General features: G+C 52.1%; 1 protein-coding gene across 6 annotated transcripts in view; it reads left to right on the top strand.

The window, feature by feature from the left end:
* The window catches only part of ASAP2 (ArfGAP with SH3 domain, ankyrin repeat and PH domain 2), a 157106-nt gene that overhangs the window by 117099 nt on the left and 15432 nt on the right, over positions 1 to 24575 (top strand). For all 6 annotated transcript variants that reach the window (XM_060169311.1, XM_060169312.1, XM_060169315.1 and 3 more), the window contains 7 exons: positions 4698 to 4746; positions 4824 to 4990; positions 7312 to 7445; positions 15318 to 15412; positions 20238 to 20427; positions 21809 to 21894; positions 23768 to 23883. In XM_060169311.1, the coding sequence (XP_060025294.1) occupies positions 4698 to 4746; positions 4824 to 4990; positions 7312 to 7445; positions 15318 to 15412; positions 20238 to 20427; positions 21809 to 21894; positions 23768 to 23883 (837 nt within the window). The remainder of the gene's footprint in view (positions 1 to 4697; positions 4747 to 4823; positions 4991 to 7311; positions 7446 to 15317; positions 15413 to 20237; positions 20428 to 21808; positions 21895 to 23767; positions 23884 to 24575) is intronic.

Here is a 24575-nt window from a genome sequence, read left to right as displayed (position 1 = left end):
CCTAAGGAAGAGGGAAAGGGCGAGCGATGTCTTAAAGAAACGTGATGGCCTTTTTGGTCTTGGCAGTTTTCGGTGGCAGGGTTACAGTTCGGGGGAAGGAAAGGGCCAGCTCCCCTTTCAAAAGGCAGTCACTGGGGATTTGGGCACAAGAGTTACATTCATAGAGGAGAACTCCGGACCGTGCCTTCTGGGAAGGTGAGTGCTGTCCTGTTTGCCTCAGTATCCCGAGCACGAGGCGGCTGCTTTAACATGTGTGCTGGGCTGTATTATTGAGGGTAGGAAGTTACTATGTAAGTTCATGCTCACAGCAAACTTAGAGGAAGCGATCACCAGCTCCTCTGTGCTTGGGGAGGAGACAGAGGCCCGGGCCGGTGCCCGTTCTCATGCGCCTAGTGCAGCGGCCCGGGCCGGTTTCCTGTTCTCATGCGCCCGGTCCCGAGCTGCGGCAGCATGTTGAGCCGTGTGGCGTGTGCTTTGGGCGCTGTTGGTTCTGATCTTCAGCTTCCAGACGGATTTGCAAAATAGAAATCGACTCTCTCCGGCTTCCAGGCCTGTGTGCCCTGCTGTGTTTCGTCAGGCCCGCAGGTGCATTTACCCTCCTCGCTCTCCGATCCTTCACTCCCTCAGGACGGTGTGGAATGTGGAGGATTGCCCATGCTTTAAAATGTGCCCCTGGATGACAATAAAAAGTGACAGCTTAAGGGAGACAGCTTGGGGGTCGTATGTGACGTCAGTCAGTGTCTAGGGGACACTTGGAGGGCTGCGGCCTCTCCATCTCCTGAAGCACTAACTCATGAGAAGGGGCGCATTCCCCTCCAGTAGCTGATCGGCGGTTAGTCACGGAGTATGAGTTCTGCGCCCGGGGAGGTGGGCCCACACACCCTCGCTTGCCCCGGTCGCTCCAGCACCCCTGTGGGGCCCCCGTCAGAGACCACGTGTGCAGAAGCGTTTCTTTCAGGCGTGTAGATGACTCCGAAGCCTCCCAGCATACACATTTGAACAGCTGGCCAGGCCCTGGGCATCTGGTTCTGTGCTCGCGCACTGGCCACCTGACATTCGCAAGATTCCATCAGTGTCTTTGTTCTGTTGCCTGACGTGATAAATACCTTCGGTCAAGAGCTTCCAGCCTCCGGTACCCGGAAGGGCTTACTGAATCTGGTCCTAGGCGCTGAGTCCACTGTCGTCTTTGAAAAATGCTCTCATCTCTTCTTGCCACTGTCTTCCAGTGGGTAGAATGAGTCCCGGTCCTACACACTTGTCATCCTCAGCTAGTTTTCAAGAGGTGATGCTGCCCTGGGAGCGTGTGTAGTGGCAGTGCTTTGTTGCAGCGCTATGTGGGTTTGGGTCGTTACAGAGAAACGTCGAAACTGGTCAGACCCCCCCCACCCCCCGGGAACCATCAAGGGAGACACTGCAGAGCTAGAAAACCGTGACCTGACGAGCGTCCTGAGAGGTGGGGGCCTGGCTTCGGGTCTGACTCTGCCTGCTGACGGGGCTGCTGGGGCACACACGTATCCCCGAGACACCTTTGTGCTCGTGAAACATCTGGGTGGCTGGAGAAATAAAAGTCAAGCTGTAGATGGGCAGTGAGGATGCTGTTTCAGGTGTGAGTCTACCAGGCCCCGAGGAGCCGCCCCTTCCTCCTGTCCCTCAACCTGCAAAGCCAGCTTGGAATCACCCAGAGAGCCCGGGAGGAACAGACTGGCTGCTGGCTTCAGCTGTTTCCCTGCAGGATCCTCCTTTACCAATCTTTCCCCCAGACAGGGACTCCCCGCCCAGATCAAGCCATCAGTGGGCCTGGCTTCTCAAGGAGGACGTCCCTGTGGCAAGGCCAGCCCTTCTGGAGCCTGTCCAATCCTCTTGGCCTCAGATTGACCCCACTGTTTACGAATTCAAGTCCTGAGCCATTATCCTCAGATCATGCAGTCATCCCAGGTGGGGTGGGAGGTGTAGGAGAAGGTGCACATGATCTAGGTCAGTCCCCTGAGTAGGATGGACCCACAGGGTGCCTCTCCAGGCCCACATGGAGGGTTCGTGGCCAGCTGGAGCCCAAGCCTGGGGCCGAGAAGCAGCCCTTCCCAGGATACTGTGGCAGCAGGGCTCTGGAAACCTCCTGTTTTCTCCTCCCTCTAGTTGAATCTGCTAGAAACTGTTCTTGGTGTAAAGGCATCATGAAAGAGTGTCCATACAAGGGAATTCTTTTTTTTTTTAATTTATTTTTTATACAGCAGGTTCTTATTATCTATTTTATACATATTAGTGTCTACATGTCAATCCCAGTCTCCCAGTTCATCCCACCACCACCAGCCCCCACCACTCTCCCCCCTTGGTGTCCATAGGTTTGTTCTCTACATCTGTGTCTGTTTCTGCCTTGCAAACTGGTTCATCTGTAACATTTTTCTAGATTCCACATATATGCGTTAATATACGATATTGTTTTTCTCTTTCTGACTTACTTCACTCTGTATGACAGTTTCTGCGTCCATCCATGTCTCTACAAATGACCCAAATTCGTTCCTTTTTATGGCTGAGTAATATTCCATTGTATACATGTACCACATCTTCTTTATCCATTCGTCTGTCGACGGGCATGTAGGTTGCTTCTATGACCTGGCTGTTGTAAACAGTGCTGCAGTGAACATTGGGGTGCATGTGTCTTTTTGAATTATGGTTTTCTCAGGGTATATGCCCAGTAGTGGGATTGCTGGGTCATATGGTAATTCTATTTTTAGTTTTTTAAGGAACCTCCATACTGTTCTCCCTAGTGGCTGTATCCGTTTACATTCCCACCAACAGTGCAAGAGGGTTCCATACAAGGAAATTTTTATTTGGAAATTTTCACTGAGAATTTCCCCTGCTTCTCCACCATTCACGTGTTAAAATGCAGAATTGGCCAGAGAAATGGGTTGCTCCCCCGTCTCCTTGATTTTCCTGTGGCATCTGTGCCTGGTCTGACCATGAAGTGGCTTCAGGGAAAACTTGGAGGGTTTTAGGCCTGGTGTCAGACCTGGTCCTCTGGTGCAACCTGCCATGGTCATGGCTTCCCGAGGACTCTGAGTTCCACTTAGAGTGGATGTGGACCTGCCCCCTCCGGCCCTCCCTCAGGTAAGGCTCTGCACACCAGGTAGAGTGGGGGCAGGGAAAGCGGCCTCTCTTCCTAGCACCCGACCACTAACATTTGGATCACAGGATTAAGTTTATTTTTCTGAACTTGACATGGGTCTCTTTTTTTTTTAAAGTAATTATTTTATTTTTGGCTGTGTCGGGTCTTAGTTGTGGTATGCGGGATCTTTCGTTGTGGCATGTGGGCTTCTCTAGTTGTGGCGCAGGCTCCAGAGGGCGTGGGCTCAGTAGTTGCTGCACGCTCGGGCTTAGTTGCTCTGTGGCATGTGGGATCTTAGTTCCTGGACCGGGGATGGAACCTGCGTCCCCTGCATTGGAAGGCGAATTCTTAACCACTGGACCACCAGGGAAGTCCCTTGGCACAGTTCTCTTAAACCCTGTTCCTTTCCTCAGCAACAGGCTGGGGATAGAGGGTGCGGGGTGTCCCCTCCGTGTCAGGAAAATAGGAAGAGGATCAGAGCTGGGGTCGAAACCTGACCCCTCGGCCACTGGGTGCGCTTGTTCCTGCCTCTTAACCTCTCTGGGCCTTAGCCTCCTCCCAGTCAGCTCACCAAGAATTATCCTAAGAACTAAAGTGCTTTTAGGAGTGTAAAAGCCGCAATGTTCACTCACTTTGAGGGGCACAGGTGTTTATTGTGAACCCCAAGGACAGTCCCTGTCTGTCACCGCTCTGCCATCTGCAGAAGTTGGATCTCCCCCCCCTTTTTTTTTTCTTTTTTGTTTTTTAATTTAATTTTCTTTCTTACTTTGTTTTTGGACTGATTGTAGGCAAAGAATTTCTGTATATCCCTTACCCAGCTCCCCCTAATACTGACAGCATAGTACAGGTTATCAGTTACTATTTAGTACATAATATCAGCCACGTCTGCAACTGTCAAAACCAGGAAATTTACATTGGTGTGATGCTGTTAACTAAGAATCTTATTCCGATTTTACCATTTTTTCCACTAGTGTCCTCCTTCTGTTCCAGGATTCTCTCCAGGATTCCACAGTGCTGCTGTTATTTCGCCCTAGTCACGTACAGTCTATATCAGTTCTGTATCTTTCCTTGTCTTTCTTACTTTGATACTTTGAAAATTATTGATCAGTTTTTTGGTCATATGTCCCTCAGTTTGGGTTTCTCTGATGCTTTCCCACAAGTGGACTGAGGCTATACACTTTGGGCTAAGAAGGCCAGAAAGCTTGTAAGATACTCGCTTAAGATAAGGCTTTTACTATTCAAAGGGCCATAACAATTGGGGGCCAACTCTGTAGCAAGTTAAAAAACAAAACAAAACAAAAAAGGTTTGAAAGGACAGTGATGGTTTTCATTGAAGAGCTTCAGTGTTTGGAAGTTGCTTCTCTTTAGACTTGAATGGAGGAAAGGAGCTGGCCCGATAATTTGCATTAGAAAGCCGCAGTTCCCAGGCGAGGGCTTGTACAGGGCAGGAGGGAGCGCTTGGTTGTATACAAATCATTGACTTCGTGGCAGAGTTTAGACTCTTCCTGAGGTTAATTACAAACCGCTTTCTCTTGGAATTGTGTATGGATTACTGTCCGGGCTCACAACTGATGAAACCCCTCTTGCCATGCAGATGACAGGACATACCACTTTCAAGCAGAAGACGAACAGGAATGTCAAATGTAAGTTGTTTGGGGGTGGGACCTTGGAAGGGCAGTTGACCTTGGGATTTAACACAGCGTCACTGTTATTTTTCTAGATGGATGTCTGTGCTGCAGAACAGCAAAGAAGAAGCTCTGAACAATGCATTTAAGGGAGATGACAATACGGGAGAAAATAACATAGTCCAAGAACTGACAAAGGAGATCATCTCCGAGGTCCAGAGGATGACAGGCAATGACGTGTGTTGCGACTGCGGGGCGCCAGGTGACCCAGCCACCCCCTCCAGCTCTAGGACGTTTAAATCCTGTTCCCATTCACAGAAGCCAGTCACTGATTTTCCCTTTCATTTCAAACACCAAGTTCAGCGCAGCCCAGCCTGAGCTCATGCTGTCACACAGATGCTTACTGAACTGTGCGCAGACTAAGTGGGGGAAAGGGTGGGAAGATGCCTGCCTCCGGGCCCTCAGAGCAGGCCTGCGGGGAGAGAGCCCCATAGCGCTGAAACGGTTTAAATGCTTTTTGAGAAATGAAAACAGAAGCACACAGCGAGGGTGGAACCAGGGTCATCCGGTCATTGTATTGGCTCCAGACTGCCGGCTTTTTCCGGGATTCAATCCGTCCTCCCTTGGTACCGCTTTGTAGAACTTCTGCAGCAACTTTAAGCCGCTGTCTAGTCTGTGACCCTGGAAGAGCCACTTACTTTGTTAGATGTCAGTTTCCCTTTTTGGAAGATGAAGGGACCAGTGGAGATTGTCTGTGAGCCCCGGCCAGCTGCCACATTCCGTGAAATGAGGTGTTTATTTCTGTGTTTTCATAAGGCCTACTGGGGTTTCATTTTCAATGGACATAAACTATCGTAGATTTTAACAACCAGTATTTTAAGCGTTTAATGAGCTGACTTATTCCTGTAGCTCAGATGGGCCAGTGTTAGGGGAGCTGTGGGCTGCTTAGGGTGGCCGTGTGCCTTTTCGTTCCCCTGGTTCTGTGACAACTTCCATTTTAAAAAAGGCGCAACAGGGCTTCCCTGGTGGCGCAGTGGTTGAGAGTCCGCCTGCCGATGCAGGGGACGCGGGTTCGTGTCCCGGTGCGGGAAGATCCCACATGCCGCGGAGCGGCTGGGCCCGTGAGCCATGGCCGCTGAGCCTGAGCGTCCGGAGCCTGTGCTCCGCACGGGAGAGGCCACAACAGTGAGAGGCCCGCGTACCGCAAAAAAAAAAAAAAAAAAAAAAAAAGGCACAACAAAAATAGAGTGGACAGTTGAGAAGTGCCGTAGGTTCCTGTTACCCTGGAGGCTGTATCTGGGGGTAATTTGAGGAATTACCTCATGGGGTCTCGGACTGTTAAAAACATACCTTTGGCAGGAGATGCTGCAGGGAGTGAAGGTAGCGAACTGTGCTTTTTCTTAGATGAGGACAGTGTAGTACTTGGACTTCTAAAACACTTATAAGGGATCAAAGCTATGACATTTTTGTTTTAAAATGCTAAAAGACAGTCTGAGTGATATAAAGCAGTCTAAATGTACACTCATACCCACCAAAAGCATGACACAGTCGATTCGGTAGAATAGGTCTAGTGAAGTGAAAACACCAGTTTTTCACACCCGGGAGTATTTCTGAACTCAGATAAGATGTTTATAATTTGAACATTTAAAAAGTAACTTTGCAATCAACTAGTGACCCAGGTTGCAATACTTGCCTCCTATGAGTTTCTGAGGGCAACAAGCAATTCTAAAGAGAATTGTACTTCTGGGCTGTGATCCTGTCCTCAAGAATGTTTGATTTTGAATTCCGTGTTTTCAGTAAATTCAGCGTTCATCCGTCACGCATTTCTTGAGTGCCTACTCTGGCGCTCGGCCAGGAGGCGTCGCTGAGCAAGTAAACATGCGGTGCGGGTGTGGGTTTGAGCCCAGGTGAAGGCAGGGCTGTGGTCTGGCTCTGCAGCCTCAAGCAAGGAAGGCCCTTCACCTCTCTGAGCAAGATGGTGAAGACACCTGCCCTGTGTGCCTCCAGGCGCTCTTGTATGTGTTAAATGAGAAATTAAGGGAAAGCACCTGTAATTTCTGAAGCTCTCACACCTTGAGCTATTATTGCTACTATAATTGCTTCAACTCTATGCTGAACAGAGCATGGCCTCAGCACATAGTGGGTGTTCTCTGCTGGTTATTAGCATGTTTGACATATAGACGTGTGTTAAGACAGTCCCCCGTGTGGTGCTAGACTTTGTCCCCTTTGCTGGTACCATCAGGTTGGTGATGGGGGTGGTCTGTATCCAGGGACCCTCGGCCACTAGAGGGCGCTGTGTCCTATTCCTGTACAGACAGCCCTGCCCCTTGGGAGTGCTTAACAAATGAATGGAAGGACGGGGAGGTGGAGCCCTAGGAAGAGGAGGGAGAATAGATACGGGCGCATGTGTGTATTGTGTGTAAATTGGTGGTAATTAATGATGAACGAGGGTTCCAGCTACATGTAGGATCCAAAAAAAATGCTAATGATGCAACAAAACTCCACGTTCAGTAACTGCAAGAAAAAAGTTCTGACTCCTGCCCTTTCCTTACAAGCTCCGATTTTCCCTATTCTCTTTGGCAGATCCTACGTGGCTCTCCACCAACCTGGGCATTCTGACCTGCATTGAGTGTTCTGGGATCCACCGAGAGCTGGGGGTTCACTACTCCAGGATGCAGTCCCTGACGCTAGATGTGTTAGGAACATCTGAGCTGCTGGTACGTTTCGAATCCTTGATTTTGGAGTGAAAACAAATGATCTGAAAGCGAGGTTTTCATTTTGGCACTTGAATCCATTTCTGTTTCTTAAAATTCCGCTGGGCTGGTAGCTGTTGATATTGCCAAGCGGATTTGGGCAGTTAGAAACTCATTGGTAATTCCTCCTCCTCGGCTACTAGTGTGATAGTTGAGGGTTGCAAAGCTTTATTCTTTTTTTTTTTGTTTTGGCTGCGCTGGGTCTTAGTTGTGGCATGTGGGATCTTTAGTTGCAGCATGCGGACTTCTTAGTTATGGCATGCGGACTCTTAGTTGCGGCATGCATGCAGGATCTAGTTCCCTGACTAGGGATCGGACCCGGGCCCCCTGCATTGGGAGCACGGAGTCTTACCCACTGGCCCACCAGGGAAGTCCCACAAAGGTTTATCCTTAAATGAATAAAATGAATTGAACTTATAAAGGAGCGTTGAGACTGGTGTGAGATTCTGGAATAGGATGGTGGCAGAGTCCAGTTCACCCCAGTCATTAAGCAGGTGCAGAACCCAGAGCCCAGAGCTGGTAAAGGACTGAGTCGTCTGCCGAGTCTGCGGTGCGGTCACTACCTGGCTCAAGCCTCCGGTGGACTTGTCCTCTGTCTCTTATTGTTGCCTTTTGGGAGAGATACTGGTATTTGCTTCTACTGCCTTTGTTTCTAAAGAAAAAGGTGTTTCATTGTTGGTTGGGTGATAACACATAAGCCATGCAGTGTATTAGGGGGTTGAAGCATTTCCTGTAAAGTGACTTTCAGAGCGTTGAGACTGGCTCCACTGAGGAACAAGCATATCACACATGGGCGGTGCTTTGGGGCGCCTAAAACATGAGCTCTTCGGACTGTTTTCAAAGTCTATGACTGCCGATTAGAAGGTAGTGTTTGAAATTGTTTCTTGAGGTGGCTGAGCATTGGACAGTGACTATTAAGTGGATATTGATTGCCATGGATTTTAATGTCAAGAGCAGTAGTCTTGGCAGAAAATCGATTACCATGGTCAGTAGATCTCTCAGGGCCGTAAGTCGTACCGATGACTATCCTGGATCCAACGTGTCTGAACTTGTAATGCATTTAGAACTGTCTTGTCGAATCCTTCCTGTCCTTCCAAGGAGTTCGTTTACGGTCTTGGGAGACAAAGCTGGGAGAAACTGGAGTGGATTCTGGTAGCCCAGTTTTAGTAGCATCACTGATTACTTCGGGTTTACAGCTAAGCTAGCCTTGGCGGGACCCAAGCAGTGTATTCTTGGTTACACACTACAGTTATTTTTAATGTCATAACACATACAGCCTCCATCATAGAGCTGTGTGTGTGCAGGCGGTATCCTGGGTAATTGGCGATGGCATAGATTTGAAATTCTCACGGTATATTTTCAGAGACACATAAATTACTTCTCAGTGAGGCCTGGTAAACTACTGCCTGCAGTGGCTGTACTGCCCTGGTGGGTTTTTTTAAAAACATTGGAAGTGTTAAGTGGTTTATGCTGAAGTAATAATTGTTGATTCTGTACGAGGCGCTCCTCAGGCACTTTGCGCAGCGCTTTGTCCTAGGTCATTTTGCTCTTCACTCCAGCCCTGTGGCCCTGGTGTATTATCCCCATTTTACAAAAGAGGAACTGAGGCTTAGAATGTTTTAACAAGCCCAAGGTTATGTAGTTATCAAAGCACCAGATCTGGGGTGGAGGCCTCTTTAATCTGATTCCAGAGCTCACACTCTCAACCCTTGAGGACTCTCCCTGTGGAGAGCATTTAAACATCACTACCATCCCTCCTCATGCCCCATCCTCATGCCTGACAAATGTCTAACCGCCAGCCCTCTGGGGGGGAAAAAAGCCCGGCTTTGTAGTCCCAGGCACATGATGTAAATGCTCCCACCGTGGCCATTTGCAGGCCGCAGTGTGGATAACTGAATGTGCGGTGGGAAAGACCGCACACATTATGTAGTAAGTTTGCCGCACAAATACAACTTCAAAAACAGCACAGTAAAATAGTTAGGAAGTGATGCATTGAGTATTACTTTGTTTTTAGTATAGTCTTTCTGTTTGTTTTTTCTGAGGATGCACCAGGCAGCTTATGGGATCTCAGTTCCCCGATCAGGGATTGACCCCTGGGCCCCGGCAGTGGCAGCGGGGAGTCCTAACCGCTGGACCGCCAGGGACTTCCCTAGTATGGTTTCTTTGATCACGAGTTTATATCATGTAATTTTTAATAACGGCTGTCTAACAGCTGGCTTGTGCAAGCTGGGAGGAGCCTGATCCTGGCATATCTGTTATACCTGCTTACACGTGTCTCAGAAACTTAACTGACGATCTGCCTGAGACTACTGCCTACTGCAGAGAGGAACGCCAGAGACGGTTGGAAGGAGAATGTCTCCATTTCGATGAAAAGATGAGCTGGCTTCTGATCCCAGGCTCAGAGCTTTGTGTCTTCTCCTGGAGCCTCCGTCTGTATCTGTCTGTATATTCTCCTAGGCGTTCAAAGTTTGACCAACTGTCAGCCATTATGGAGAAATCAGGAAGAGGCTGCTTAACTAAGATCTGCAGATGTTTCTGATGTCTAATCTCTGCCATAGCTTTAAACGCTCCCTTATCTAAGCCTCTTTTCCTGAGTGGTTATCAGAAAAACAAAGGGCAGAGACCTGAATCACGTGGGATTTATTCCCACCCTCTCTTTGCCCCTGAACTCGCCTGTCTGGCCACTCACAGGAGGCAGACGTCTCCCCCTCTCACCCCAACCCTGGTACTGCGGGCATGACACCACCTCCAGACCCTTATTCCTCAGCTGCTTGTTAAGCAATAGGTGGAGGGTGTGTGTCAGGTGTCGTTAGTACCATTTGTAAAGCATGAGAGTGTCGAGCCTTTTTAGAGCGCCTGGTTCTTTTGTTTTGCTTAGTCAGATGCCTGAACAAAAGATCTCCTGAAGGCTTGACACACACACTGTGTGTGTGTGTGTTTAGAATTACATCCAGCACATAGTGAGAACTATGAAGTATTAGCTATTATTATTATCGTTGTTACCTTCTCCTCCAAGATGATCTGAACAAAATCCTTCCAGAAAAATCATCTGCGTGTCCTAATGTGTGAATCTGCAGGGAGACCCCACCCGGGTTGACTGCTCTGTTTGTGAACCTTTCAGGTTCACAGAGCAGTGGTGTCAGGGTCTTGGGCTGGTGTGTTCATCAGAATACGTTTTCTTGGGCAGCACATGTTAATTAGACCCCTTGTACCCTATTAAAGAGATATGAGGGTGAACTGGAAGATAACTTGCTGTCGTGTCCGAGGCTGCAGCCCGGATAGGGCTGCTTTCCAGAACAGAGTCACAGAGCCACACACGTGGATGTGCTGTGACAGGAGAGGGGTTTTTGCACGGCCTGATGGAGACAGCAGATACACGAGCAGGGATTTTCATTTCCTGGCTGGCACTGTGTTCTAAACAGACAGATGCTCACCCACCCTGTAAAGTGCAGCTCCTGTCCCCCCATACGGTCTCACCGTGGTCCTCATGACAGAAGTCTTTTGCTTAATTCCATAAAGTATTTTCTGGCCTGGGGTTTGTAAACAGTTTCCCCTGATGATATGTCGTGGCGGTTTCACCATTTCCTTCTTAATTTGTTTTTGTTTCAAAGCATGCTTGATTCCCATGTCAACCGAGTCGGTTTCAGCAGCATCCGTGAAGGTGGCTGGTCAGCAGTCATCTTTCCTTCCCTTTGCCTCCTGCTTCTAGAATCACTTTTTACTCGGTGGAAAGAAACTGGGGTAATTGCAGTATTAATTTGATTGGAGTTCAGGGCAGCTGTACCATTTTAACTACTCTAGCATGCACCAGCCTAAGATCCTTAGATTTTAAAGCCAATCTGCTTTCAGAAAACCTCCTGATAAGCATAAATTTTAAAAAGATAAAGTTCCTCCTTAACATAGAAGATTACGATTTCAGTTCTGATTTTCAGGTGCTATGTAAAACAGTATTGTCGGTAAGAGGGTCCTGGTATCATATGATCAGTCCCACATCGTAAGTGAAATTAGTAAAGGAAATTTCAGTATTATGGAATTGAATTTGAGTCAGTAATTTAAAAACCTCCTTCCATCAAAGAATAGGGTCAGAAACCCCCAGGAGCACATATTACTGACTCGGGCCTATTTTATGACTTTCTCCTGCCTCCTCATGAAGTTGTTAACCAGCTGTTAAATATAAAGCAGACCAGCCGACAGCTGGATCCGAGAGGGGGGGTGGGGAGGAGAGCCCTCAGAAACCAAGAGCTTCCTCACAGATCGTACTGCGGTTTCACCGGGGTCCGAAATGAAGCCACTCGGGCTGCAGAGGGCAGCAAGCAGTGTAGAACCAGGTACCGTTTATTGAGTGACTGTTATGCTTCAGGCATTGTCCCAGGTCCTTTGTCTTATCTAACCTAAACAAGAACCCCATTTTAAAAGGGAGGCCGGAGCCTGTGTTCTAGTCTTTGTTCTTAAATCACAACTCTAAACTTTTTTTAACCACAAACCCTACCAGAAAAAATTGAGCACCCAAACATATACATGTATGTGATGTATAGTTAGACTTGTACCACTTACTAAGGAGCATATTATATACTTTGTCAAATAGACCAAAAGCAGAATTTCTAGAGGCGCAGGTGAAGCACGACACACAGCTCTCTTTGCGCACCACAGGGTATTTTTTCGTGCTCCGGTCTTTGGAGGCAGCAGTCCAGGGCTCACAGCTGTCTCTTAGCTCGCCTGCCAGGGTCAGGTTCCTTCACTGCCCCGGGCGTTTTTACCCACCTGTATATTAAAGATGTGCCGTGTGCTCCAAGCCTTCCAGCCTCCTGGGGCCTGAGGGGCCCAGTAGCTAACACCCCATTTCCCTACATGCGTTTCGAACCGCTTGAGAGAGCAAAGGTCTGATTTATGGTTGAAAACAGCGGAATCGGCGATCTGGTTCACACGTGTGGTGGCAGCCGAGCCCCAGGCACGGGCAGAGCGGCACACCCACCACATGCTGCCTCCTGTGGGTGCCCGTTCTTCTGAGCCCCTCGGGCAGGGACGTCGTCTCTCTCACTGTCCGCTTCTTTCCTCCGGGTGCGTAAAAACAGAGGAAGACAGAATGTCACAGGAACTGGTGACCCTCCACCTGGAAACATGAAAACAGGGTGCAGGAGGTTCCCCATCCTCACCCCGAACTCTGGAAACAGTTTCTAGAGAAAACCTATGGCCTTTTTCTGGCTCAGCGGGCCCCTCAAGGGTTGGTGCTGCGGGTCTCCAGGCATGTGTGACTCCAGGTCCCCGTGCACAGGGCGCGTTGTGCAGTGAGGGAGATGCACACAGGCTTTCGTGCAAATTCGGGCTGTGGGAGAGCGGGTGTCTAGACCAGGTCCCTGCTCTGCTGCCGGCCCCTGGCCGTCTCCGTAGCACTCAGTCCAGCCCGTATCACGGTGCCCTTCTTTTTCGTTTTCGTTCACCTCTGTCTCGTTAGACCGAGCCCCTTGGAGCAGGCCCGTGTGCCCGGCCCGGGGCTCCGCGTGTGTCCTGGGGCTCGCTTCCCTGAGGACGCAGCACCTGAACACCCCAGGTCCCCCCGTCAGCCTCGGTGCAGCCCCACATGCCGGGGATGGGGCTCTGGGAGTGGAGGGCGTGTGTGTCCGGGCTGTTTAACCAGCCCTCCTGCTGCCTAGGCTCCTGCCCGCGCGGCCTGCTGGACCGCACATTTTCTTGACCTGACCCTGCAGCCTCCATCTGCAAGTGCTTTGCTTTTGTTGATGGTTCCAGAGGGTTCTCTGCAGGCTGAACTATTCGCTGGAGGCTGGTGAAGCTGTGAGGCGGCATATTTCTCCGCGTTCGACGAGTGTGACGCACGGCCGTGGTGGCTCCCTGCACCAGCTGTCCCCTAGTAAGCCAGCCAAGCCCAAGCAGAAGGGGAGCAGCTTTCGGATTCCAGGGGATCCTCCTCCTTGCAGACCGGGAGGCTCCCAGGGGCAGGTGCTGTGGCTTGTCCTGTCACTGCCCTGCAGATAACGAGGTTTGGGTGCGGGATGGCGTCCACGTTGCACTGAACGGTGGGGCCTTTAGCGTGGGCCTGGCTCTAAACCGGGGCCCCGACGCCGAGGTTCAGCCTGGATCTGGCACCAGGCGCCCCCGAAATCGTCGGGGCGTTGGCTTCATGGTACGCCGGGCCCCCTGCTCTGCACCACCCTGACGGGCAGCCCCGTCTCCAGGAAAGTGCAGTGAGGCAGCCTGGGGCTTTGCCACCTGACGTCGCCTTGAGGCCCCGGGGCCAGGGCTGAGGACCGAGGACCCAAGGCAGGGCTGCTGAGAGCGTGGGGCTCGGGGCACCCGGAAGCTCTGTTCACTTGTCAAGGACAGGGAAGAGTTAGGAAGGCTCCCCACCCGATTATCAGGCTGACTGCGTGTTTCCCTTGTCCTTTGGCCTCCCTCGAGATCCCCTCTTACCTGCCACCAGGAAGTTCGGCCCTGTCTGACCCACATCCCTTTGGCTGTTGCTCCATCCGGTCCCCCTGGAGCGAGAAGAGGCCACTGGGGCTCAGCCTTTCCTCGCAGAGAGTCCCACTCAGCCTGTGTCCACATGACTCACCGAGGGCAGAAGCACCAGAAGTGTCGCTGCTCCCACGGCATCGTTTTCAACGTGGAAGTGAAAATGTCTGTTCTCTCCAAAGCACTGGGCCCGGTGCTTCCATTCGGTTTCTTTGTTTCGTTAGATATTGAAGGGTCCGATCTCGGTCAGGTGCTGAGCTGGGTGCTGGGGTTGGGATGAAATCCGCGCTCTTAAGGATCCTGGTCACTCCAGATCCGCACATCCCTTCAGGAGCGTGCCAGGGCGGCCGGCGTTTATCTTGTACCTGCCGCGTCCAGCACAGTGCCCACTGTATCAGTGAGCCCTGGTGAAAACCTGCTCATTTCTGACGAGTCAGAAGGTTGATCGGCAAGTGAGGACCTTACATTGGAACAGATACACTTTTAGCGCTCTAGTTTATTGAATGCTTTTACAGAAATTATCTCATTTTATCATTATTACAACCTGGCAAGGTAGGTAGGTAGGTATCTGCATTTTATTATTAAAAAATTGAAGCTCGGGGCTTCCCTGGTGGCACAGTGGTTGAGAGTACGCCTGCTAATGCGGGGGACACGGGTTCAAGCCCTGGTCTGGGAGGATCCCACATGCCGCAGAGCAGCTGGGCCCGTGAGCCACAACTACTGAGCCTGCGCGTCTGGAGCCTGTGCTCCGCAACGAGAGGCCGCGACAGCGAGAGGCCCGCCCACCGCAATGAAGAGTGGCCCCCAGCTCACCGCGACTGGAGAAAGCCCTCGCGCAGAAGCGAAGACCCAACACAGCCAAAAATAAATTAATTAATTTAAAAAGAAATTGAAGCTCGGGTAAACTGCCTTGCCTGTGGTCACAAAGCCAGGAAATAGGACCACAATTTGAACCCGAATCTTGGCTTCCTGGCCCAGCACCCTCTCTGCTGTATGAGCCACCCCCTCACTGGTGCAAGTAAAGGCTGTTAGATCTGTTTCAGTTGGAGCGAGCACAGATTCTTTTTGGGGGGTGGGGAGAAGGGAAAGAAACTCGAGCTGGGCCGAGTTACTGCTTCTCCCTGTCCGTGGAGGCATTCTATCTAGGGGACGTTTTATGAGAACACTCCTCTGTAAGAGGCATGCTGTTTCTTATCTCTAGTTTTATGGGTACCTTTGGGGTTTGGGTTTTGTCCAGCTTCATTAAAGGCAAACCACTTTATTGCTCTGTTTCTTAGTGACCATTAAATAAATCAACTGTGTGAGTCATGTGTAGCAGTGGAAGGTATTAATAATTGAGAACCCTGAAATAGACTTTTGTTTTTGCAGCTTGCCAAGAATATTGGGAATGCAGGCTTCAATGAGATTATGGAGTGTTGCCTTCCAGCTGAGGACTCGATCAAACCCAACCCGAGCAGTGACATGTAAGTATGGGGCTGGCTGTTCTTGCTTTCTGAGCAAAGGTTAGCCTTGTCCCCGGGCCCCACCCCCCACCCCCTGCCCCGAGGCAGGGGAATAAACAAGCTTGGGTGCATCGATTGTTGCTTCTTTAGGGAAGAAATCAGCCTATGTTGTTTATAAAGTCACTTGAACCTTTTTGGATGTCCAAGTAGAAACTTGGTTTGGCAGCTTTTCTTAGGAGCCGGAGGAAAGCGGATTTGCCGGTGGGCTGGGGCGAAGGGAGTCCTGAGTGGCGCCCCCTGCTGGTGGTGTGTGGGCACCACCTTGCTTCTGTCTCAGGGCAGGGGAGTCGCTCTCCCACCTGCCTTCTCTCAGTGTGAATTCTGAGCCGCGCGGAGGGTCCGTTGTCCTAGATACATGATTATGTCCCGTTCTCTTTCCCAGTGCAAATGTCGAGCGTGTTGTTTCCTTCAAAAAGCTTTTCTTTGTTTCTGTTTTACTTTGGACACAAAACCTGATCAAGAAGCTTTCGTGCCTCATCAGGCGTCCAGCTGGCCCGCTGTGGACAGGGGAGGCCAAGTGAGAAACAGGTGATGAGGGAGAGGAGGAGGTTCATTCACCGAGACAGCCCTTCCCTGGGAGCAGCCTGAGGTAGAAGTGCTGGCAGGGCTCCCCCTGGGGCTCGGCAAGGACAGGGAGGACCAGAGGCTGGGAGAGCGTTGCAGAGAGGTGTGGTTCCCGGCCCTTGGCAGGAACATCTTGTGGGCGCCGGTCTTTGGAAGCTGAGCTCACGGGATCTGTGCTCTTCTGCGCTTGGGTGAGGTGACTTAATACGGTGAAGGAGCTTAGACAAACTAAAGGGAGGAGCAGGTACTGTGTGCGTTCCACACCCTCGCAGGTGTCGGCGTCTGAGGTGAGCGCGTGTGCGTTGGTGCTGGGTGACAGTCAGGTCACATCCGGGCCCTGGAGCAAGTGTCAGTGGGGAAGCGTTTCCTTGAGATTGGACGAGGTGCGACGTTAGATTCCAGGCACAGGGCCTATAAAGTGATGGTCCTTTCTTGATGAAGATCCGAGTTCCAAGTCTGTATCCTTACCCAGACCTGGAGAGGCAGCGCGGGACACAGAAAGCTGCATCCTTCCCGATCGTGGCACCTGGGTAGGTTCGTCAACCTCTCTGAGCCCTTTTCCTCTAAGAGAAACAGGTACAGCCGTCGCCACCTCGCAGAGTCGCTGGGACGTGCGAAGGGGTGAAGCGGTCACGCATCTTGTGCCGGGTTGGTGTCGGCAGCCCTGCTTGCTCACCGTGGGCGTGGGCAGTGGGGCAGCACACATGCCGGGAGCTGATTCCACACGCCCTGAAAAGTTAGGGTCCTCTCGGGGCAGGTGTCAGTTGGAGAGTTACCCCAAGGAGAGCTGACTCTTCCTGGGATACGAGAAGATCTGTTTAGGACAGGAAACATCGCGGCCCACTGCGGCACTTTACTTACTGTCTAACGGACACCTGCTCTCGCGGTGAAGGGACTGGTCTCCCGAAATGCTGTAATACTGATCAACTTTGAACAAAGCATATGGTAACTCATTTCTTCCAAGTACCAGGGGCACTTTATAAAAGCAGATCATTTGTTTACTGTGGGGCAAGATGATTCTAAAAAAATGAATACCGTCTGCTTGGGACTCTTGGATATAAACGTGGCGTCTGCATTGGGGCCCCTCCCCGCCCCCCAGCCTTGGCACAAATGAAAAGGACGTTTACTCCTCCCCCTCTTATTTTTCCAAAATGAGAGCAGATGACCAATGTGATGGCAAAATGCCACCTATGTTGATACCTCCTCAGCTGAAATCAGTCACTGGGCTCCTGTGCTCCTGTAGCTCTCAGTTCTGTTTTAAAGCAGCTCATCCCACTTTACGTTGTACCGAGGTATTTACACATATTTTTCTAATACATTGTGTCTTACTCGTTTTTGTATCTCCCACCACAATGTGTTGCTTGTGGTGGGAAATACATATATAATGAATCAACGGGTCAGAGGTGAAGTCCTAGCTCTGTGGCTACTTAAATAAGCTAGTATTTTACTTCCAGATTAAATCTGGCTTTATCTCAGAGCAACACACCATCTGCAGATAAATTTGTTGAAAGGGAAGCCAAAGACCATCTCGTGGCCTGTGAATCCTCAGATGGATTTGGGGGGTGTTGAGAGATACACGTAGGCGGGAAGGGGGAGCAGCCAGGTTTGTGTCTGCTCCCAGAGGCCACAGGAGTGTTTCTCTCCTGTGACTTAGGGCCCTCGTGCACGCCCTGTCCTTCGGGAGTATAAGAAGCCCCTCTCTCTGAACACGAATGCCAAATGCATTCTTACATTAAGTTCATTGCCTTTTCTCCAAAAACCTTAGCCTTTCCCAAAAAAAGAGGGGGTGGGGGAATCGCTCCGGCAGAGTGAACTCCCTCCACGAAACCATGGGGCGTGGTGTTGCCCAGAACAGACCTGTACCTGAGCTTGTGGAGGGACGACCTTCAGGAGACGAGACCCAGAGCCCTGGACAAGTGGATAATACATTTAAAAAGTAAAGGGTCCAGTTCATCTCTAGCCCCTTCCTGACTGTCCCACAGTGATTACTGGAGCCGCCTAAACCTTGACACATGTCCAGCCCCACTGCCCATCAGAAGGGACCCATAGAGTTTCATCAGACAGGTTGTCAGTTGTCAACCCCAGACGGGAACCAGGCAGCAGGCTGAGCGGCACGCTGGCTGGGAGCCCCTGGAAGGAGAGCTCAGTCCAGCAAAGCAGGGCAGCCCCGAGAGCTGTCCGGCTGCTGGAGGGGACGGGCTCACAGTCACAGCACTGTTGTGAGGGTCAGATGGACAGCACATCTCAATGTAACCTGTAAGCCCGCAGCAGCTGTCCACGTGTGGGGTGATGTGTGAAGTCCACCAGCACGGTTCACATGAGGCTGCATTTAGAAACACCCAGGCAGTGGATTCATCGGGTGGGGCAGTCGGAGTGGTGTTTGCCACCCTGGGGAGCCTGGAGTTGACCTGCCCACTCCCGAAGCCTGGTGGGTTGACGTGGGGGGCTGGGCCCCTGACGGTAGTAGAAGCAGGTGTGGTGGGTGCAGCCCTGGTGGCAGGGTGGGAGTGAGCGGTGCCCCAGCAGAGAAGAGCTGGTGGGTCCCACCCGCCTGGGCCACCACCAGCCCCTCTTCATTCTGTGCTGCCACAGTAATTACATCCGAAACCCTGGGCTAAAGGCCTCAGTGTGGCATCTCATCTAATCCTGCAAGCAGCTGTGCTCACGATACAGAGGTCACCGGGGGTGGGGGTGGGGGAGCCTGGAGCTGGGCTGGGATCCGGCCGTGTGACCGAGAGCCAGGCCCGAGTGACTGTGCGCTCTCAGAGCTGACCACCAGCCTGCGGGGGGTGGGGGGGAAGGAACCCAGGCCCCTTCTTCTAGTTCAGCCTCCCCTGCCTGACCTTGTGAAATCTCAGTGTACCTCGCACTTTCCAGAAAGAGGGGACAGAAGAAGCAGGGGGCTCAGTCCTCTCGTGTCATTCTTCCTATATCCCTGGTAGCTCTATTGGCTAAAGTCAGGTTTTTGTATTTGGAATTTGGTTTTCCCTGACATTTTTTTTAAGAGCTTTGTTGAACTGTAACTCACATACCATACAATTCACCCATTTAATGGACAATTTGCCGACTTTCAGTATATTCACAGCTGAGCATCCATCACCACAAGCGATTTTCGAACGTTTGTATCACCCCAGAACGAACCCCCATACCTGTTGGCCATCCCCGACTCTCTCCCCTCGCTCTCCCAGCCCTGGGCAACTGCGTACCTGTCTGCAGGTGTGCCTGTTCTGGGCATTTCAGTAATTGGGATCACACAGTGTGTGGTCTTCAGTGTTTGGCTTCTTTCATGTAACTTAACGTTTTCAGGGTTCGTCCACATCATGGGCTGTGTCAGTGCTTCCTTCCTTTTGTGGCTGAGTCGTATTGCATTGTATGGACATCTGTTCCTCAGCTGATGGACACTGGGTCGTTTCTTGGCACTTCTGACTTGATTGTCACGTGAAGTAATTAGTGTTTACTGTCCCTCAAAAATCGTGTCTCCATTTCTTATTATTGCTGCTGCTGTATGTTAGAGTCCTTGGAGCAAAATGCTGCGTCCTCTGGACCAGGAGCTGCTGTTTTTCTTGCTGTCTGTCTTTCAAGGTCATCGGTACTTTCCGAGGCCCTAAGGACCTGCCGTGAGTGCAGCAAACGTGTCAGCTCATTCCCTTCTCACAGGCCGTGTGCATTTGCACAGATAAGAAGACTTGAGGCCACATACTTGCACGTCAGTCTGTGGTGGGGCGGGATTTGAGCCCGGGCTTCTTTGGCTCCCCTGGAGTTGCTGGCACTCCGAGCTCCTTGGAGAGGCGGGGTCTGCACACACAAGGCCGCATGAAGGCCAGGAAATAGACCGCGAAGATGGACAGTCGTTTGGTTCGTCAGGTGTGTGGTGAGCCTGTCTGCTAGGCACGGTGCCCGCAAACAGGAAGACAGGCTTCCCATGAGGGCTGCCAGCCCCGCGACCTGGCCCCTTAGCCCTTAGACCCGGCCCTTGATTCCACTTGTCTTGGCAGCTGGAGGGTTTCTGGCCTCTTGAAAGTGCCTGGAGGCTGAGCGAACGCAGGTGCCGAGGGGGAGCCACACGGCGCCCGTTTCCCGCTTCCCGTCTTTCTGCCAGTACTGCTTATTACGAGGAGGGTGGGACGGGATTTTTTTTTAAGTAGTTATAGATGAGTGGGTGTTGGGATCTGTTTGAATAGAGGCCCTTAATCATTTACGAGGCAATTATGTTTGATTTCAGGAATGCAAGAAAGGACTACATTACTGCCAAGTACATTGAGAGGAAGTACGCAAGGAAAAGACACGCGGATAACGCGGCAAAACTTCACAGCCTTTGTGAGGCTGTCAAAGCAAGAGATATTTTTGGATTACTCCAAGCATACGCTGATGGTGTGGATCTTACAGAAAAAATCCCACTGGCCAATGGACATGTAAGGAAAGACCTGTAAAAACAGAAAAGAAAGGGTGAGAGGGTGGGGAGTGGCAAGGCAGTGTCAGCAGAAATGCTGACAAAGTCGTGTGACTCTGAAAGAAGAGGCAGTGGGTCCTGGGGGAGGAAATTAGTGGGTGATTCTTAAACCAGACCTGTAATGGCAGCTCTGGAAGGAAGGTCCATCCCCAGGGGAAGGAGCGTCTTCTCAGAGGCCTAAGCGCCTCCTTCTGTCATCCGAGAGCCGCATTAGCGCCTCAGCCAGGCCTCGGCTGCAGCTCCCGAGGCCACGCCGGGAAGGAGAGCTTGGACCGGGCCTGGTGCACCGCTGTCCAGCCTGCTCCCCTTGCCCTCCTCCCTGGGGGAACTGGGCCAAGAGGGTGGGGTCTCACCGTTGGGATCCGTCCGCAGGAAACCACCAGTGTTACGGCCAGTGTGGCCTAATTCTCTTCCGTGGGTGTGCCCTTGGACGCACACTCACAGCCCCCCGGACCCTCCTAACCCTCGTGGACGCACACTCACAGCCCCCCGGACCCTCCTAACCCTCGTGGACGCACACTCACAGCCCCCTGGACCCTCCTTACCCTCAGAATAAAGGCGCACGGGACTGGGTCACCCTTAGCAGCTGAGCACGTTGTATGGAACCGTAATGTCCAGTGTTTGAGAGTAAGACAGGGAACTGCAGCCAGGGTTCCCAGGGCCGCGTATGCTCAGCTCAGAGCTGTGCTGCAGCCGGGGAGGAGGAGGGGGTGGCCCGTTGTCTCCCTCTGCCCCACATTCCCCGTTACCTGGATCTCCCCTTGGCCTCCAGCTCCCTCCCACCCACCTACCTGAAACAGCCTTCATTCGTGACTCTTCTCTCCCACCGGCCAGAACTTCCTTCAGAAGAGGCAGGGGTAGTCATGTGCCATTTAGTAGCAACTGAAGGCAGTCCAGGTATTAGCATTGATGGCGTTATCTCTAAGTATAGAATGAAAAAATTGAACCCGGCATTTAAGACATACATTTATATTTACCCAGGGAGCAGGTTTAAGAGCCCGGGGAACCTTCCTGGAGCCTGAATGGACACCCCTCTTACAGGCAATACCTCATGTTGAGAGGCAGGGATGAGGGCAGAAAGATCGAGAGGACTTTGCCATGAAACCCCTGAATTCCTCATTATTTCCCGTGGAGTAAGGAGGAATAGGGCCAGTCTCTAAACGCAGGTTCCCAGGGGCAGAGTTTGCCGTGGAGATTAAAGGTGCCCTTGGTATCTTAGAGGTAACGTTTTTCAAAGGAAAGATTTAGAGGCTTTTGGAAGAGAAATACACAATTTTTCTCATGTGGGACACAGAATTGAATGCTCCCCTTGGAATTCTGGGATGTTTCTGCTTGGTCTTCAGGAGCCAGATGAAACTGCCCTCCACCTGGCTGTCAGATCCGTGGACCGGACTTCTCTTCACATTGTAGACTTTCTAGTTCAGAACAGGTAGGTGCTCTAAAATCAGGGAAGGTGTTTGATTTCGTTCCTTGGTGTTTCTGAGAATGGAGCCAGGGGTTGCCCCATTGCTTTAGTTGTGTGGCCAAGATGCTGGAATTTCCCTGGGTCTGAAGAGGAATCATGGGACAGGGACAGTGCTGCCAGGTGTGGAGTGTTCGGATGCAATCCTAATAAAGCCCCCTCCCGGGGTCTGTGAGGTCCCGCCTCTAGTGTCTGGGACTCAGGGAGACGCCCCGTCGATAGCCCTGCTGAATTCCGAGCCCCGGGAAAGCAGCCTCTGTCTGTGGCCCCCACGACCACCCCTTTGCTTGTGCCGTGAGGTGCGGGTCCCACGAGGTCCAGGCGGGGCCCCCTGAGCAGAGCGGGAGGGAAGCAGGAAGCAGAGATCCTCCTCCAGCCGCTGGCCGAGCTGACGTTGTAAACCGCAACTCAGGGTGGTGGGCTTTCTGCGTGGTTGGAAAAGCTGTTATTTTTAATTAGAAGTTGACTTTAGAGAGGACATGCGCAGACGGCGTCCCTGGCCCCAGCAGTCCCATTTGGTGCGTTCTGCCTCGCTTGGTGTGGGGCCTCCCTGGCAGCTGAAGGCCAGTGGTGAAGCCCCGGCAAGGAGCATCCTGACTGCCTGAGCCTGGCGTGGGTGGGTGGGTGGCTGCTGGAGGGGGCGGTGCTGGTTAAAAGCCACAGGAATTGGCTTCAGATGGAATAGAAGATCCCAAAGTGCAGAAGCAAGGAGAGATTTTTTGCATTTTGTATCTTCTGCCGTTCCCGGCTGTCTTCAGAAGAAGAAATGGCCAGAGGTAGAGGAGCTTGGGAGGCAGCTCCTCCCCCGGGAGCCGGGAGTTCTCTGGATGCCTGGGGGAAGCTGTCCTCTGAGGGAGCCCGAATGCTGTCCCCGCGCCAGCAGCGTGGCAGGGGCCAGCTCCGTGAGCAGCTGAGCGGTACCATCCCCCTCAGTGCCAATTCTCGGGGGCAGGAGAAGCGGAATCCTGGTTTCTTTTCTTCCAGAATGGGAGGAGGACAGCAGGAGTAGAGGGGAGATCAGAAGCGAGGCTCCTTTTTCACACTGAAAACGTAGCTGCTTTAAAAAAGAAAGGGAGGGCGGGAGGAAGGAGTAAGTGTGGCTGGTTTCCTGCTGATGGGAGCTGCGGGCATCACCTCCTGATGGGCACGCTCCTGTTCCCACATGTCTGTCCAGCTCCGAACAGGCCCAGGGCCACCTCCACCAGTGGGGTGAGTGGCTTGTCCTGGGATCTCCTGGTTTTGTTTTGTGTTGGAAGAATCTTTGTGGTCTCCTCACGGTTCCCCCATAGCCTGTTTTCAGGGCAGCTCAGAGGAGCCTGGGGACTCCGAACTTTGGAAGAGCGGCTTTTCCCCTTCCTGGCAAGAGTGTTGTTAGTAAGATGAGAGAAGCTCACCCCGTCCTTTTGTGTGGGACAGACTGGGCAAGTCACGCAGGCTTCCTAAGGCCCAGACGGGCACTGCCAGTGAAGCGGGAGGGATGCCAGGTTCACCTGCCCGTGCCCCCGCTCAGGTGCGCACAGGTGCCTTGCTCCGTTTCTGGCGGGCTCTGCCACTGTTGTTTATTCCCCGATGTCCTTAAGCCAAGGCCTCCTCCTGCCCACAGGCAGGGCTGGTGCTGTGGGCCCCCCACCCCGGAGGAGGACTGAGAGAAACCCTGCCCTCCGTGAACCCGAGTTCTGGCTTCCTCTCCCGGGGAAGGAAAGCAGCCATGCCCATCGTTTGCATATTGTCTGTGGCTGCGTTCAAGCCACCCTGGCCGAGCTGAGAGTCCCTGCCCGGGCAGCCCCAGTCCTCTGGCCTGTGCCTCACTGTTCTCTTTCTCTGTTCCCGTCCTTGCCAGTGGGAACCTGGACAAACAGACGGGCAAGGGCAGCACGGCCCTGCATTACTGCTGCCTGACCGACAGCGCCGAGTGCCTGAAGCTGCTGCTGCGGGGCAAGGCCTCCATCGGCATCGGTGAGCCTCCCCGCGCCGCCCCGTGCAGTCCTGGTGCGGGGCTCTGGGCAGAGCCGGGGAGTCAGTCCCGCCCTGCAAGCCTGCTGTGGTCTCGTGCTCATCAGCAGTTTCCCTCTGCTGTCTTGTAGGCTTGCCGTCATGTGCAGGCATTTTCTGAGAGGCAGAGGATGGCCCTGCAGCTGTCGCTGGTACCCAGGTGACCTGGACCAGGTTTGGGCATCTCGCCCTCCTGTTCCTGACCCCCACCTGGGATCATGCTGAGCCCCTCACTGGCTCTGGGTGGGCATGTTTACTGGTGAGAGTCACTGTTCACTGCCCCTCCGTTCACTGGCACCAAGCCTCCTCCACGAGGGACCCACGTCTGCTTGGCCTTCATCCCTCCCTCCCCTGTGGGACCCTGACCTGTAGCTGGCCAGGCACAGTCTAGCCCGAGAGTGTCCGGCTGTGATGCTGTCCTGAGGTGGAGCTTTTGAAGAACTGTTAAACAGAGAGCAACGAGCAGAAAGAAGGCACATGCCTGCTTGCGAGCCAAGTTGGGTTTTTTTCTTTTTTAATTAATCATCAAATCTCATTGACTGAGGCTCATTTAGAAGAAAATACACAATTCCAAATCTTCAGACTGCTTAAAAGGAGGTGTAAGGTCTTCTACAGTCAGATGCCTGGAACTAGATGAACAGTGCTTTTGCTTAGAG

The sequence above is a fragment of the Lagenorhynchus albirostris genome, chromosome 13 (assembly GCF_949774975.1).
Source record: "Lagenorhynchus albirostris chromosome 13, mLagAlb1.1, whole genome shotgun sequence".
NCBI lineage: Eukaryota > Metazoa > Chordata > Mammalia > Artiodactyla > Delphinidae > Lagenorhynchus > Lagenorhynchus albirostris.
Note: the sequence above shows the minus strand (reverse complement) of the source record. Positions and strands in the feature narration are given on the sequence as shown.